The sequence below is a fragment of the Callithrix jacchus genome, chromosome 16 (assembly GCF_049354715.1).
Source record: "Callithrix jacchus isolate 240 chromosome 16, calJac240_pri, whole genome shotgun sequence".
NCBI classification, from domain to species: Eukaryota; Metazoa; Chordata; class Mammalia; order Primates; family Cebidae; genus Callithrix; species Callithrix jacchus.
In genome coordinates this window covers 24,050,755-24,066,838 of record NC_133517.1, presented here as the reverse complement: position 1 = coordinate 24,066,838, position 16,084 = coordinate 24,050,755, and the positions used below count along the sequence as shown (strand labels likewise).

The window sequence follows — 16,084 nt, the reverse complement described above, 5'->3', positions numbered from 1 at the left end:
CAAAGGCTTATAATCATACTTTGAGTCCTGGGTTCTAGTTACAAGATAGCTTACGTTAGCTTCTGTTGATGGGAGAAGGCTCCATAGAGCCTCGGTAATTCAACCCAAGTCTGCAGCATTGGTTAAATGTGAAAATATACCTCAATTTCTAAATAATCAACTAATAAGTGCATTTTGGGGAAAACCTTTATATATGTTAACGCTAACTTCTACTACATATTCAAGTAGTCTAACGCTGGATTACATGCATAGAAGCTAGCTTGATGGTCATAATTATTATGTGTTTTACCAATGGTAATGAGTTGGTCTTGCCAGACCTTCTCTCACACCTGTGTGGGGCTTTAAACACAGGATAGTTATGATACCACCCAGGACTGGGTGCTGGTGACACCTCCTCCAACCCTATGCAGCAAGGCCTTCTTGATAATGCCACTAACAATCCCCACCAGATGACAGACCACAAGGTATGCTAGTTAAAAACCCAGGACCTTGTTTCCTGGAAGAGACACAAAATATGAAAATAACAGGTAATTTATATATACAGATCTCCAGTGTTTTGACTTGAAGACATCACATGCTATTCTGAGCATGAGGCCTTTACTCAAATCACCCACCTTCTCACATGGTCAGACCAAGACTTTGATACTACTGATAACCTATTATTTAAAAATACAGTGTGAAGAGAGTATGAAGACAAAAACTCTCTGGAACGAGTCATTACAGGAGAAAACTGATTCCAGATTTCTCATCCTCACTAGAGGATGTACCCTTTATTTTTTCAGGTAGGCTCAGCAAATTTCTACTCACTTGTTCCTACTGGCTAAGCAGGCAGAAATGAACGTGGAGGGAGGAAAACGGCATTTTTGTTTTGGATTCAGTAAGAGTCATGCTTCGGGCTTTATAACGTTTGCTATATACTGATTTATATTGGTTAAAGAAAAACAGTTGGCTATTAAGCAGGGTGGGAATAAAGAACCAAAACAAATTAAAACACCATGGTGAATAGAAGGATGCTGCAATAAAAAATAAAAGAAATTTAGAAATCCCAGTAGCAAGCTTTCTGATTGCCTGCCACAATAACTGGCATGGGTACAAAAGCAAATTTGAAAAGCCACAGTGCTGACTCAATATCTTAAAAAGATTCAATTTGGCAAAAAATAACTCTGCCTACAAAGCAGGTATATAAATATAAATAGCATGAGTCTTTATACAGAAAGAACCTCAAAAGATATCAAATGCTTTTATTTCTTCATCAAAGAAGGACAAATGAAAGAACAACTGAAATATAATTGTGTATCTAGGAAGGAAGCACAATGTATAAGTGAATTCTAATACCTTCTGCAGACACACTAAGGGTGAAAGTGCCTCACAACTCTCTACCCCACTGGTGTACTGTACATGAGGACAACTCTTCTGGGAACCTGAATAATATATTAACTAAGAATGTTTATAACATAGTGATTTTACCTGAGCAATATTTTTGTTTGGCTTTTTTCTTTTAGGTTAATGGAAAATAAAACTGAAATTTGAACAGCAACATACAGAAAGATGCTGCTCTGCAGTTTATTATATTCCATTGAGAAAGAAGAGAAATCACTAAACTAAGAGCTTAATTGTGGTATACAACTGGTTGACATATTATGCAGCAAATAAAAATGAGAATGAGAAAGTCTATGTGCTCTCTCTATATGGCACATACATATATGCTACAAGTATAAGGCAGATTATTAAATACTATGCTCTGGTCCAAATGTGTCCTTCCAAATTCATACATTGAAACTTGATTACCAGTGTGATAGTATTAAGAGATGGGGCCTTTAGGAGGTTGTATTAGTCCATTCTCACACTGATATGAGGAAATACCTGAGACTGGGTAATTTATAAAAGAAAGAGATTTAATTGACTCACAGTTCTACACTGCTTGGGAGTCCTCGAGAAACTTACAATCATGGTAGAAGACAAGAAGGAGATACCTTTTTCATAGGGCAGCAGGACAAAGTCAGTGCAAACCAGGTAAATGCCAGATGCTTCTAAAACCATCAGATCTCATGAGAACTCACTCAATGTCATGAGAACAGCATGAGGTAAATGCCCTCATGACCAATTACCTCTACCTGGCTCTGCCCTTGACATGTGGGGATTACGAAGAGTATAATTGGAGGTGAGATTTGAGTAGGGACACAAAGCCAAACCATATCAGAGGTGACTGAGTCAGGAGAGTGGAGGTCTTATGAATGGATTAACACCCTTATAAAAGAGGTTCAGGGGAGCTCTTCCCTCCCTTTTGCTCTTCTGTAATATGAGAACATAGGGTTCAAGGTGCCGTCTTGGAAGCTGAAACCAGGAATCTCACCAGACACTGAATCTGCCAGTGCTTTGATCTTGAACTTCCCTGCCTCCAGAACTGTGAGAAAATAAATTTCTACTCTTTATAAATTACTCAGTGTGTTAGTCTGTTCTTGCACTGCTATAAAGAAACACCTGAGACTGGGTAATTTATAAAGAAAAGAGGTTTAATTGGCACATGTTTCTGTAGGCTGCATGGGAAGAGTGGTTTCCATTTCTGGGGAGGCTTCAGGACACTTACAATCACGGTGGAAAAGGAAGGGGAAGCAGGTACCTCTTACATGGCAGTAGCAGGAGGAAGAGAGAGTGAGGGCGCAGGTGCCACACATATTTAAAGAAGCAGATCTCATGAAAACTGGGAGCTGTGCTAAATCATTCATGAAGGATCCACCCCCATGATCCAATCACCTCCCACCAGGCCCCACCTTAAACATTGGGATTTACATATCAAAATGAGACTTGGGTGAAGATACAGATCCAAACCATATCACTCAGTATCATGTATTTTCTTATGGCAGCACAAATAAACCATGACACTATATTAATAAAGCTACGTTCAGATGTGTGTTGTTTGATAGACGTTACTAGAGATGGTGCAAAATGAAAATGAAAAAGGATGTCAGAATAGAAGCATTTCTATACATCTGGCTAACTTTTAATCATATTTATATTAACTAAAAGGCAAAAATCTGATCAACTCAAAAGATTCCAGCCTACTCTTCTTCCACTATTTAATAGCAATGATGACATTAAACATAAGGAAATGGTTGGACAGAGTATGGACAAGAAAGTCCATCGGGAGACTTGTCATTCACACAAAAAAGTAGCCTAGAAAAGATAATTTACTAAAAACAAAATCAGGGTAAATGCTTTGGGAAGATTTTAATAATTCATTCTTAATTCTATTCCTACTAATCTCATGTTCACTGTTGTATATAGCTCTGCCATTTGATTCAGATTGGCATTAAAACATCTAGACATTAATGCTAATTAAATCTGCCTTTTCATTCTGATAAAAACACATTCTCCCCTTTAGTATCAAACACATGCAATATAATGCAATAGTTTTTAAAAAACACTTTAGATCCTCTTTTTGTCCAATAAAGTCAGAAAAGGCAGGAAAGTGACTAATGTGAATACTATATTGTTGACTATTTTTCATTTCAATTTTAAAAGTAAATTATAAAAATGGCTTGCATCATGTTTATTCTGATTCATACTGTGAATTTCTCCCCTCTGTCAGAACCTGAGGGTAAACCTCAGTGTTTAATGTTGCATGCAGGTGTGGATCTGCCGGGGTTCCTCTCTAGCTGTCTGAATTAGAATTACTAAAGGATATAATAGGAACAGCCTTCTGGGGGATTTTGGATCCTAATATAAATTAGTATATATCTTATCATCATGAAAAATCTAGGCATAGCCTTCACTGAAAAAATAAAGACTATTTTACATTCCCCATTTTATTCTGCATAATAGAAAAGTAAAACTACACAATTTTCAAATAGTTCTGACCTTAAATTCAGCCCATCATGGAGCATTGGTGCCTACACCTTGGTAAAAATTTTGCGACATGAATTAACTAAAGCTATATGTATTTTGAATTGTATATATCAAGAAAGTAAAAGTATTTTAAAATGTCAATGTCCCTTGTGATTCTAACATACCAATCAATGCATACAGCAAGTATAAAATAGCTGTGGAACATCAATTTATTTTTCTTATACAACACCAGTCTAATTCTAAAATTGCTTGTGGAACATCTGAGAGAATAATTTGGACAACTTAGTCATGGTCTCTAGGGTTACATGGCAGATTTAACTGCATTACCTTTCAGTAAATTAAGGTGGAGTTAAGAGTATGTCTCAAACTCCTGGCCTCAAATGATCCACTTGTCTCGGCCTCCCAAAGTGCTGGGATTACAGACGTGAGCCACCATGCCCAGCCCTCACTCTCCATTATGTAACAGATAGTTTATAAAGATTTGTTAGAAGAATAAAAAAAATGAATGAAAAAAAAGAGTAGGTGCTTATAGTTTCAAAGTCTGAAGTACCCCCTTGGTTCCAGTGTATTCAGACCTCTGATAACTATGATCTTGTACCCAGGTCAGATAAGAGCACACTCAAGGCAATGACACTTTGTTGAGGCCACAATTGACTCCTTGCTGTTGCTTTAACACATTAGGCAATTTCCCACTTGAGGACACTTGAGCTGCTGGTCTCTATGGTTCCAATGCTCTTTCTCTAAGATATCTGCATGACTCACTCCTTCATATATATATTTTTAAACAGAGTCTCACTCTGTTGCCCAGGCTGGAGTCCCGTGGTACAATCTTGGCTTACTGCAACTCCACCTCCCAGGTTCAAGCGATTCTCCTGCCTCAGCCTCCCAAGTAGCTGGGATTACAGGCACTCACCACCATGCCCAGCTAATTTTTATATTTTTTATTAGAGATGGGGTTGTACTATGTTGGTCAGGCTGGTCTCAAACTCCTGCCCTCAAGTGATCCACCTACCAGGGCCTCCCAAAGTGCTGGCATTGTATGCATGCATCACTGCACGTGACCTCTCATTCATTTTATACCAGTGTCTTATGAAATCCTCCACTACAAATCCACCACCCCCCAATCTGATTCAGGTTGGCATTAAAACATCTAGACATTAATGCCAATTTAATCTGCCTATCTTTTCCCTACCCTATCTTCCTTTATTGCTTTGACTTCTGTTCTTATTTGGATTTATTCCATCTGCCGCATTATATATTTTTTACTTTATCAATCATTTTCCCCCAATGCAATACATACTGTTTGAAAGTAGGGACTTGACTTTCTTACTGCTGTATCCTCAGCAACTAGAACGGCGCTGGCAAATGATTGGCGCTCAATGCATATTTATTGAATGAATGAATGATGAACAGGAACAGAGCATATGAACATAAGTTTATCAGAAGGAAGATATCACTTCTTTCCTAGCAAAAATCTTTCAAAGTTTTGATCCATTCAGATATAGAAAATATTTTCAATTAAGCTTTCAATAAGCTTTTAATAGAGAGCAAAGTACACAGCAATGAAAATAAAGTGAAAAATTCTTCATATTTTTCCAACCACAAAAATTTGATGTTCTTTTTAGAGAAATAGTCTTGTTATGTTTCATAAGCTTGTTCATGCTGCATAGGGCCTGAAAACTAGAATGTGGCTATCTCAAGTCAAAATGGAGTTTCCCAGATGGAAAGGCTGCTGTCTTCAATGACCTTTCTTTCTTTTCTAGCTGTATAACCTGATCCATCTAAACCCAATTTAAATATCACTTTCTTCATGAAGACTTCCTAGATCTAACCATCCCAAAGATCTAATCTCCCTCTGAAGGTTACTCTTTAGCTGTAACTTTCCTAGGCCATTTATGTTTTCTTGTTCTTTAGTTGTGTCTGTGTGTTTGTGTGTGGGGGGGTGTGTATTTATCATTATGTTATTTTTGTTAATATTTCTTGAAAGTTTTTGTTGCTTGCTCTTCATGCTTTATGTCTCTGAAATGAACACTTTGTTATGTGATACAGCCAACAGCACTGACTGCAATCCTTTGCATGGATTAAGATCCAAGTAAATTTGAATAAATAAGTAAATACCATCCTTAAAATCAAACTGGCCTAGTACTAAGAAGAGACTGTCTCATCACAGACTAGCTCCCTACTTAGATTAAAACAAGGACTAAAATTCTGTCCTATTTACATGATTACATGTAAATAATTTACATGATTACATGTAAATAATTTACATGATTCTATTCCCTTGTGGCAATGGAGAAGTGACAGCATATGATTATGAAGAGGGGCTTGACTCAGGGATTCCCATTAACACTTTGAGTCTATGTCTGATGTAGCTACATGAATTTATATGCCTATCTTGGCTGCCCCAGACAGATCACAGTTGCCTACAATAAACCACCTGAAAAGAACTCATCAAATATTTCCCCTTATATTTTCTTGAATAGCACATTGTGTGAGCTCCTGGACCATAATTTTGCCAGGAGTTAGAAAGCAGTTGCAACTCCAAGCAGCATCTAGCTCACAATACTTGGGTTGTAAGGATTATAACCACTAAATAGTGGAATGTCTAGCAAAGGCAGTGAGAAAACCAGTTTTATTGAGCTAGTTGAGTCAGCTCCTACTAAACAAATTCTCATAGTGAATAAAATGAATGCACATTTTGTACCTAAAGTGCAAATATGTTAATATAAATGCAAATATGATGAGATTTTGGGCCACAGTGATATAAAGATGGGATTGCATTCATTTGTATGACTAAATAGCCAGTGAAAATACAAGAACTAAAACCAGAAAATGTCCAAAATCTCATTCTAAATATACCCGAGTCTTTCCAATGTTTCATTTTAATTTCATGAAGTCAAAATGTAAACAAAAACAACCAAATAAAATGCGATACAACAAAGACACAAGCAAGGCTGGAGGGTAACATACCGATGCACGCCACTGCTGCACATGATGATGTGGCAGGCTCCTAGCCTACTGCACAGCTCCGAGGAAACTGACAGCAGTCCAACCCCAGAGGCACTGCAAGCTGTGTTTGCACAGGCAGCTGTGCGCTTGGATCTGATAAACGAGGCTACCAGTCGGTAAAGTTCATCCAAAGCATTGAGAGGCCTCATTAGCTTCAGAAAGAAAGGAATGAACGTCAAGTTCAGCATGTTTAGTAAAATCCTTTTAGATGGGTTAAAATTCACAGTTGGTATAGCATTTAAAGAATAGTCTATAATATTATTTTGTTTTAGAAGTAATGGAATTAGAGACCACAAATATTTAAAATTACTCATTGCTCAATAACAACAGAAAAATTAAATAAGGGTGATATACAAATAAAAAGCACCAATAAATACAATCATCTATTTTTACCTTATCTACATAGGCAGCTTTGGATGTGGAGTTTGGTGGTGAATTTGACTTGTCCAAGTAAAACGCCCTGTAAGAATCCAAGGAAGAAATTATAATTTGTTGTTAGATAAAGACATAATATGCATAAAGATGTTCAAGAATCACTGACTTCCTTTTAATAACAAGTGAATAAACAAAAGCATTGAACACTAGAGTTTGGGGTTGCACAAATATCCAGAAGTTTCCATTTAAAAAAGATAGTTAAAATTACCACCAGGTCTATTACAAATTGTGTGAACTTGGAGAGATCACTTGACTTGTCTATGCACAGTATTCTCATTTGTAATTTAAGGATAGCCTTAGATTCTACTTCATAATGCTGTTAAGATTAAAAGAATTAATGCAAAATATGTGGAACAGTGCATAGCAAAGAATAAGTGCTTATTAATATTTGTAATAATCAATATCAAAAAGTTGAAGAAATATACTTTTACAACTATTGAAGAACACTATCCAATTTTCATTTACTGTGAAAAGATTATGAAACTAATTCTCAAAAAGATGAGCTGATTCTTTCCAGCACCAACCTATGCTCTATGCTCTGATTAGAAGTGAAACTGTCTCTAAGAGTTCAATGTCTCTTTTTTGTTACCAGGATACAATATGGTAATGACTATTTCAATACACGAAGTGGAATCCTAGTGGCCTAATACACAATGGACATACTGCAAAGGATATGATCTCATTCTTTCATTCTTTTCTATGGCTACATAGTATTCCATGCCATTTTGTGTATTAAAATAGCCATTTTAACACCCAAAGTGGAATCCTAGTGGCCTGCAAGAATTACATGCAGTTTCCAAAGAATTATTGCTGTGTTTGCTTTGCTTGTGGGTCAATACTAAGCAGAAATGTTAAGGGAATGATCTATGAAGATAAAATACATTTACATTTTATTTGACCAAGTATCCATTTTTTTAGTGATGGCAAAATATATACAGTATAACACAAAATTTACCATTTTACCCATTCTTTTCACTTATTTTATTTTAGATTCAGAGGGTACGCATGCAGGTTTTTTTATATGGATATATTACATAATGGTGGGATTTGGGGTTCTACTATACCTATCATCCAAATAATGACCATTGTACCCAATAGGTAAGTTTTCAACCCTCATCCCCTTCCCAACCTCACCACAAGTGGAAAGAGGCTGGGAAGGAGGTGAGGATTGAAGTGTCTGCTGTCCTTTCAACCCTCAGTGTCTATTGCTTTCATCTTTGTCTAAGAGGGAACACACAGTATTACATTTTCCATTTCTGAATTATCTCACTTAGTTTAATGCCTCCAGCCCCATCCATGTTGCTACAAAGGACATGATCTCATTGTTTTTTATAGCTACATATTATGCTATTTAAACATTCTCAAGTGTATGGTTCAATAGCATTAAATACATTCAAATTAACTATCTAGTATCTATTTTTGATGAGGTGACAAACTTCACATTTCTAGAATGTGAGGTTTTAATGTTGGTGGAACAAAGGAAGTTCCATGATATTAGAGTGAGTTGTCATATTAGATATTGAAATGAAAGCTGTTTATATTGTTGTTTCGGAGCATCTGTAGGACTTCAAAGTGTTGGTAGCTTATTATCAAATTCACAGTGTAATTGGGCAAAATCAGTGAGGGACAACTCTATACTCTGCATGGGTGTTTTGAGTCCCACTGAACATATGTGTTCACTCCCACACAGAGTGATACTCCCATTACTAGCAATAGTGTTTTGTCTTTTTAAAATAAAGTAACATGGATTAGTCAAGCTTTACACTTTAAATTACAAAAGCTTTAGCTCTAAAGACTAACTTCCAAAATGACAATTATGTTCATCTTTATTGGGAAGTGATTTTTTCTTGTCTAAAACACATATTGAACCCTCCTCAAAAGTTTTGTAAACAACTAAGAATCCAAGATTGGTTATTACTCATTATAACTCACTTCGCATTCCTAAGAGATTTCCAGGTACCACCTGCAGTTCTCCCAGCCTGAGCACATAATGCTGACTGATGGGAGTGTGGGGGCTACTGCAACCCCAGGAAGTAATCCACCAGACTGGGTCATGGTGACATGAGCCACTGCACAGTGGAACATCCATCAAATGCCATGAAAATGCAGTTCTATCTAGCTGAGTGAATTAGTGTCTACTAAAAGCACTAGACTGAGAGCAAAATAGAAGACTGAGGGATCATTTTCATGACTAAAATCAAAGGCATCATTTGTGACATCATTTTAAAATTTTCAACATATTCCCCATTTTCTGAAAGAGATAACAATCAAAGACGAGTGCTGTCATCATAAGAGGAAATGAGCTTGAATGGTGTAAGGTACAAAAGCATGCAATGGGGCAGGGGCTGGGGAAGAGTGAATAAGCAACTTAGGCCAGAAAGGTAGATTTCAGGGCCTTAGAGGCGCTGATAAGATTTTACTCTAAGTGAATTGGGAGCCATAGAGGTAAATGGTCATGAAACTTGCCTCATTGCCAGAAGACTGGACGTTTTAAATATTATTGCTGTGTCCAACAATTCATGTTCTACTGAAAGGTCTGTGTGTCCTTTCATTTCAATTGTACATGCACTTATAGAGGATTACACTATGAAAACCTACTTGTGCATTTTGCTCTTTTGCTTCACCTTTTAAATAAATAAAATACTACAGATGCAGCAGAAGCCTCCAGTTGACCTATTCTTATTTCATTTCTGCCACTAAAATGTAAACTCTCCACTAGAATGCAGATCCTCTAGTAGCTATGGATTTATTTTTATTCATTTCTGCATCTCTAGAACCTGTAATAGTATGCAGAACATAATATAATCTTAATAAATATTTGTAAATAAATAATCATTTGACATTTTTGTTTCTTTATGGATGGCTGATATGGCTTGGCTCTGTGTCCCCACCCCAATCTCATCTTGAATTGTAATAATCCCCATGTGTCAAGAAAGAGTGGGGCAAGATGGGGATAATTGAATCATGGAGGCTCTTTCCCTATACTGTTCTTGTGGTAGTAAGTCTCAAGAGATCTGATGGTTCTGTAAATGGGAGTTCCCCTGCACATGCTCTCTTGTAAGATGTGACTTTGCTCTTTATTCACTTTCAGCCACAATTGTGAGGCCTCCCCAGCCATGTGGAACTGTTAGTCCATTAAACCTTTTTCCTTTATAAATTACCCAGTCTTGTCTTTGTTAGCAACATGAGAACAGACTAATACATTGGTATTCCTTTGGGCATCCAAATTAGACTTTGCCAGGCTGTTTCAATATATTCAAACTTCTGGGGAAAATTAATAATTAATGGTCCATTTTGTTGGCTGTCTTTCATACTGTTAGGTGTCCTCATGTGCTTTGGATTTATGTTTTGTAAGTACATTTGAAGTGGAATAATTTTTAAATTATTTGTATTTAGTTTTATTGATATAGCTCCATCTTCTCTCTCTCTCGTCATCCTTCTCTTAAAAATGGTTTTGTGGATCACACATTTGTAAGCAGTTTTATATCTGATCTGAGTATGACATTGTCTTGACATCTAGATTATCACCAGTCATGTCCCTGAACTAGTGAGTAATTCGGTTTAGTTTGGTTTAGTAGTTTAGGGCCATGCCTAAAACAACTTCCTCTTTCCATCTTATGCACCAAGCATCACCAAAGCTAATCTCAAGCAATAGCAACAAGTAGATTTTTCATCCTTCATTCAGAAGTGGAGTCCTCTGCTACCTGGTTTCAAACAGTGAGGCTGGCTCTGGATTTCCACCTAGTGTACAATGATGTTCATGTCCCATTGCCCTGCAGAGCTGTCCCAGCCCCCTCTGTCCACCTCCAGAGTCCAGCAGGCCAGAGGCCTCAGCACAGCCTACAACTCACCACTTGCATTTCATTTCCATTCCTGGGCCACAGAGATAAAAAATTGTTTTTGAGCCCAGCTGTGATGTTTACATATTATATCCTCATATTTTATCTAGCATTTGCTACATGCTTGGAACAGAGGCAGCATCTCAAAGCTGAACCCACAGAAGTACCTTGATCAGATGTCCTCACGCCTTTTGGTAGAAAAAGCAATGTGGCAAAAAATAGTACACAGGTCACAGTCAAATTATTTAGTCTCTCATAGTCTCAGTTTCCTTATTTTCAAAATGGATATTAGAATTGTCTGACACAGCATGATGCTGAAGATTAAATTAATGCATATGAAATGATCATCAGTGTGATAAGTATATAGGACTCATTCAATAGACAGTAATAACTATTATTCAAGTGCACACAGTGGCAAGCATCCCTGGACAATTTTTAGCCATGATAAGGAATAACATTAAGGGCAAAGCCATCCTACTTTCTGTGGAGGTAATCTAAAATATTTTATGACGCATGTTAAGAAATGAAAATTAAGTTAGGTATTTGGAATCTATATAATTACATGATCAGTTTATGAGTAGAATTTAGGTTTAAAAAGAAAAGAATGTTTTTCAGAATAAAGGAAAGAAGACTATCATTTAAATGGCCTAACTAGGTGCAACTCTTCTAAACCTTGAATCATCTGGGAAGAAAAATATTCTGTGAAAGCAGCCTATAGCTCATCAGTACCACCGAAGGGAAGCATTGCTACAGAAACAGCTGGTTGCATGGAGCACTCTCTTCTTTCTGAAAAAGATGTTTGTTTATTTATTTATTTATATTATACTTGAAGTTCTGGAGTACCTAATATAGATGACAGGGTGATGGAGGCAGATGTTCCTTTTAAAAAAAAAAAGTTGTCATTGATTCAGCCAGTTAAGACCTGCCTATATCATGTTGATATGATTCTGCTACATTCACTTAAATTAACTTGATACAAATCTTCAATTATTTAATGGTGCAAATGTTTAAAGGAAAAAAATAAGTTAGAGAAATCACTTTTAAAGGTTAAAAATGTAGTCCACATCAAGTGCAACTTTATTTAGCAACAATCTACCTTTTTAAAACTGCTATAGGCTGGGCACAGTGGCTCATGCCTGTAATCCTAGCACTTTAGAAGCCCGAGGCAGGCAAATCACGAGGTCAGGAGTTCGAGACCAGCTTGACCAAAATGGTGAAACCCTATCTGTACTTTAAATACAAAAATTAGCTGGGCACAGTGGTGTGCACCTGTAATCCCAGCTACTCAGGAGACTGAGGCAGGAGAATTGCTTGAACCTGGGAGGTGGAGGTTGCAGTGAACCGAGATTGTGCCATTGCACTCCATCTTGGGTGACAGAATGAGACTCCATCTCAAAAGACAAACAAACAAACAAATAAAACTGCTATATAGCAGAACTAAGATAGAAAAGATATAACTATACCACTTAAAATACTCTTAGAATACAAAGGTTTACTGAAAATTTAGAGTTAAAAATATTGGCTCATGTAGACTTGTGCTAGTAGTTAATATTTGTTAATCCATATGATGGAAAGCAACAAACTATTATAAATTCTACCTATGCACTGATGAAGTCCAGAGAAGTAACCAGAAAATAAAGCCACTTTGATACTCCTGTGTAATATAAATAGCCAATAATTTTTTAATTCAATTACTTTTCAAAATAAGAATTTGTACTTGAGGCTACAACTAATTTCAGATATTCCTCATCAGAAAAAAATTGTTCAGATATTTTGCCAAGCATAAGGTTTACACATATTTGTAGAACTTCAGTATCTTTCACAATTCGACAAATTGTGGACAGGGCATAAATTTCCAGTGCACTTTCCTTAATTAAAAAAAAGTCTTGCAATGCCCCTTAATCAAATTCTATGAGAAAAGTTAATGGCAAAATTTGATTAATGCCAAAAGTAACCATATTTTATTATGCTTCTGAGCTTAGTAAGAATGAAGTCATGGTCCTTTGTCTGAGTATAGAAAATCTTATTAAGACTTATTTGAAAGTATGGCTACTATTTTTTATGGGCTACACAGTAAGTTTACTTTCATGCTGGCATACAGCAACCCTCACTGTCATAATTTAATCAGTTAACTCTGCCATGTAAGATGAATATATTATGATACTATTTTTTTCATTTAGTCCCTACAGGATAAAATACCAATGAGAAGGTGGTAGAATATAAATTATAATAAGCAGTGTTGTAAATATATCAACTCAAATAACTACAATGAAACAAATCTTGGAATTTATTGCATACCATCTAATCAAGAAGACAAATACACAGGTATTTATATTGCAAGGCAGGGAAGTTATAGGTGAATTTAAAGGTATAGAGTCACTGGGTCTATAGAAGGAAGGTCACGTAAGAATATGGCATAGGAGTTAGACTTTGATGGACAGCTAGAATTCTGACAGGTCAAACTGGGGAAGCTGTCTTTCAAGTGGAAGCAATGTCTAGAACAAAAGAGCAGGTACAGAACGAGTGGAGCCAATGTGACTGAAGACTGGGTTCATATGAGGTAGAGAGAGAAAGCTGGCTAAGTAGGCTAAAGCCACATTACAAGGAAATTAAATATCAAGCCAAAGAATTGTAATTAACTCAGTAAGCAGTGAAGAATCACTACAAAATTAACACTTAGCTATCAACATAAAAAAAGAAAAACAGCCGGGCGCGGTGGCTCATGCCTGTAATCCCAGCACTTTGGGAGGCTGAGGTGGGTGGATCATGAGGTTAAGAGATCGAGACCATCTTGGTCAACATGGTGAAACCCCGTCTCTACTAAAAATACAAAAAAATTAGCTGGGCATGGTGGCACGTGCCTGTAATCCCAGCTACTCAGGAGGCTGAGGAAGGAGATTTGCCTGAACCCAGGAGGCAGAGGTTGCGGTGAGCTGAGATCACGCCATTGCACTCCAGGCTGAGCGAAACTCCGTCTCAAAAACAACAACAACAACAACAACAAAAACCAAAGGAAAAACAAAAGGATGAATGGGAAGAAAATCATGACTCATCAAATATGAACATTTTGAGAACTGAGAGCTGCAAGAGATTCTAGAAAGGAAAGAATCATTCAGCATTCAAAACAAGACTGTGGTGATATAAACAGGGAATTGATGTTTGCCATAAGAGAGAGAGAGTAAAGAAATCTGAGGAATGCTGAGATTGGTTTATACAGTTAGGTAAGCTAACATGCTAATTTAAGAATTAGAAAAATGCCTTATCAAATGGGTAGGTAATGAGAATCCTAGCTCAGTAGGGTCAGGCTGGTGCTCCAGGGACGTTCACTTTTTCACACAATGAAAGACAATGCAATTGCCTTATTTAAAATATTTAACCCAATTTATTTTGTCATAGGAAATATACAGAGGTTAAATCAATGACAAAAGTGGTATTCTCATCAGCAAAATGCCCCCCCCCCTTTTCTGGGCATGGTGGAGAATATCCAATTTTTAAGCTGTTTAAGGCCTCATGCTTTGTAGATGAAGAAACTAAATATTCAGCCCAGATTTCTGCTACGCTCTTGTGTCTTCTCTAGAAAATTGCTTATGAGATATTCTCCATATTTATAATCATTTACAGAAAGTTCTCACTTGGTCAGACAGATATATACTTCTCCTAATATTGCTTCCTATCCCAAAATACTCTAAACTGTATTAGGTTGCTTTTATGCATTTTATAAGTATTTTGGATTTGATCAAGTACTTCGCTTTTCAGAAAAAAATGGTAACAGTATTTGATCAGCTACAGATATTATTTATAGACAAGATTAGAAATGTCATCATCATAATGGTGCAGCAGTTGGCTACAGGTGTGACTGGGCATCTCTGTGAGTTTCATTGTTAAACTTACTTTGACTACCACAGCACCTAAATTAGGAAAAAATAAATCTATAGAAAATCTCATGGAGAGACGCTGAGCTCTTGTATAAATAAAAATCACCAAACAGCTTTGACCTGTGGTCACATGTGGTTAAAGAATATTTGATGCTACTTGGGAGGCTGAGGCAGGAGAATCGCTTGAACCTGGAAGGCAGAGGTTGCACTGAGTCGAGATTGTGCCACTGCACTCAAACCTGGGTGACAGAGCAAGACTTCATCTCAAAACAAAACAAAGAATACACGATGATGAGTGGGAAGGTGGGAGAGTATCAATTTGCACCTCCATCTTACCTGCCTTCTGCACCCATAAGCATCAGCATTGACTTCTCTGGAATGCATTTTACTTAAAGTTACATGAAGAGAAATTCTGAATAATGAAATAATCTTCTAGTTGCCTGGATGTCTTTTGGCCTGTCAAAAATGGAGCACCTAAGGTCGTAGTTGTCATTGAACTGCCTATTACCAATTAACAACTTTATTTCTACTTGAGTGTTAAAAAAAAAAAACTTCTGCTAGAATATTAACAAGACAAGACAGTAAGTGTGACTACAGAAAGTAAGACTTTACCATATTTTTTTAAAAAAGCATTTCCCTGACTTTTTTTATATCCTGAAAGTGTAATGATGCTGTAAGAGGTAGTGGAGACACACCTCTCTACTCTTTACTGAGGTAGATACTCTCGTTTCACTCTTCTCCTTTTTGAGAAGCCTCCATTAGTGACCTGACTAGATTGAAATCCTATTCTCTGCTTTCCAAATGCTCCGTCACTCCACTTTGATTTTTGCTCTTTCTTTTATGATTCTGCTAAGGTGACATACCTTCTCCTGCTCCTGTGATATACACATATCACCGTGGATGCCACCTAGTGTTAAAATACTGCATGTACACATATTTTCCAATGGCAACACCATTTCCTGCCATTAGGGAATATTTTCTCCATGGAAATGGACAGGAAAAGAAGTAAATCCTTTAGAAACATCTCATTCTACCCAGGAAGAACATTAAAGTCAAGTCATATACAAAAACATTAAAACC

General features: G+C 36.8%; 1 protein-coding gene across 2 annotated transcripts in view; it reads right to left on the bottom strand.

Annotated features, from left to right (window-relative positions):
- Positions 1–16,084, bottom strand: part of PREX2 (phosphatidylinositol-3,4,5-trisphosphate dependent Rac exchange factor 2) — a 301,789-nt gene that overhangs the window by 39,687 nt on the left and 246,018 nt on the right. For both annotated transcript variants that reach the window (XM_054246467.2, XM_002758971.6), the window contains exons 36-37: positions 7,249–7,315; positions 6,817–7,007 (exon numbers count right to left, since the gene is read on the bottom strand). In XM_054246467.2, the coding sequence (XP_054102442.1) occupies positions 6,817–7,007; positions 7,249–7,315 (258 nt within the window). The remainder of the gene's footprint in view (positions 1–6,816; positions 7,008–7,248; positions 7,316–16,084) is intronic.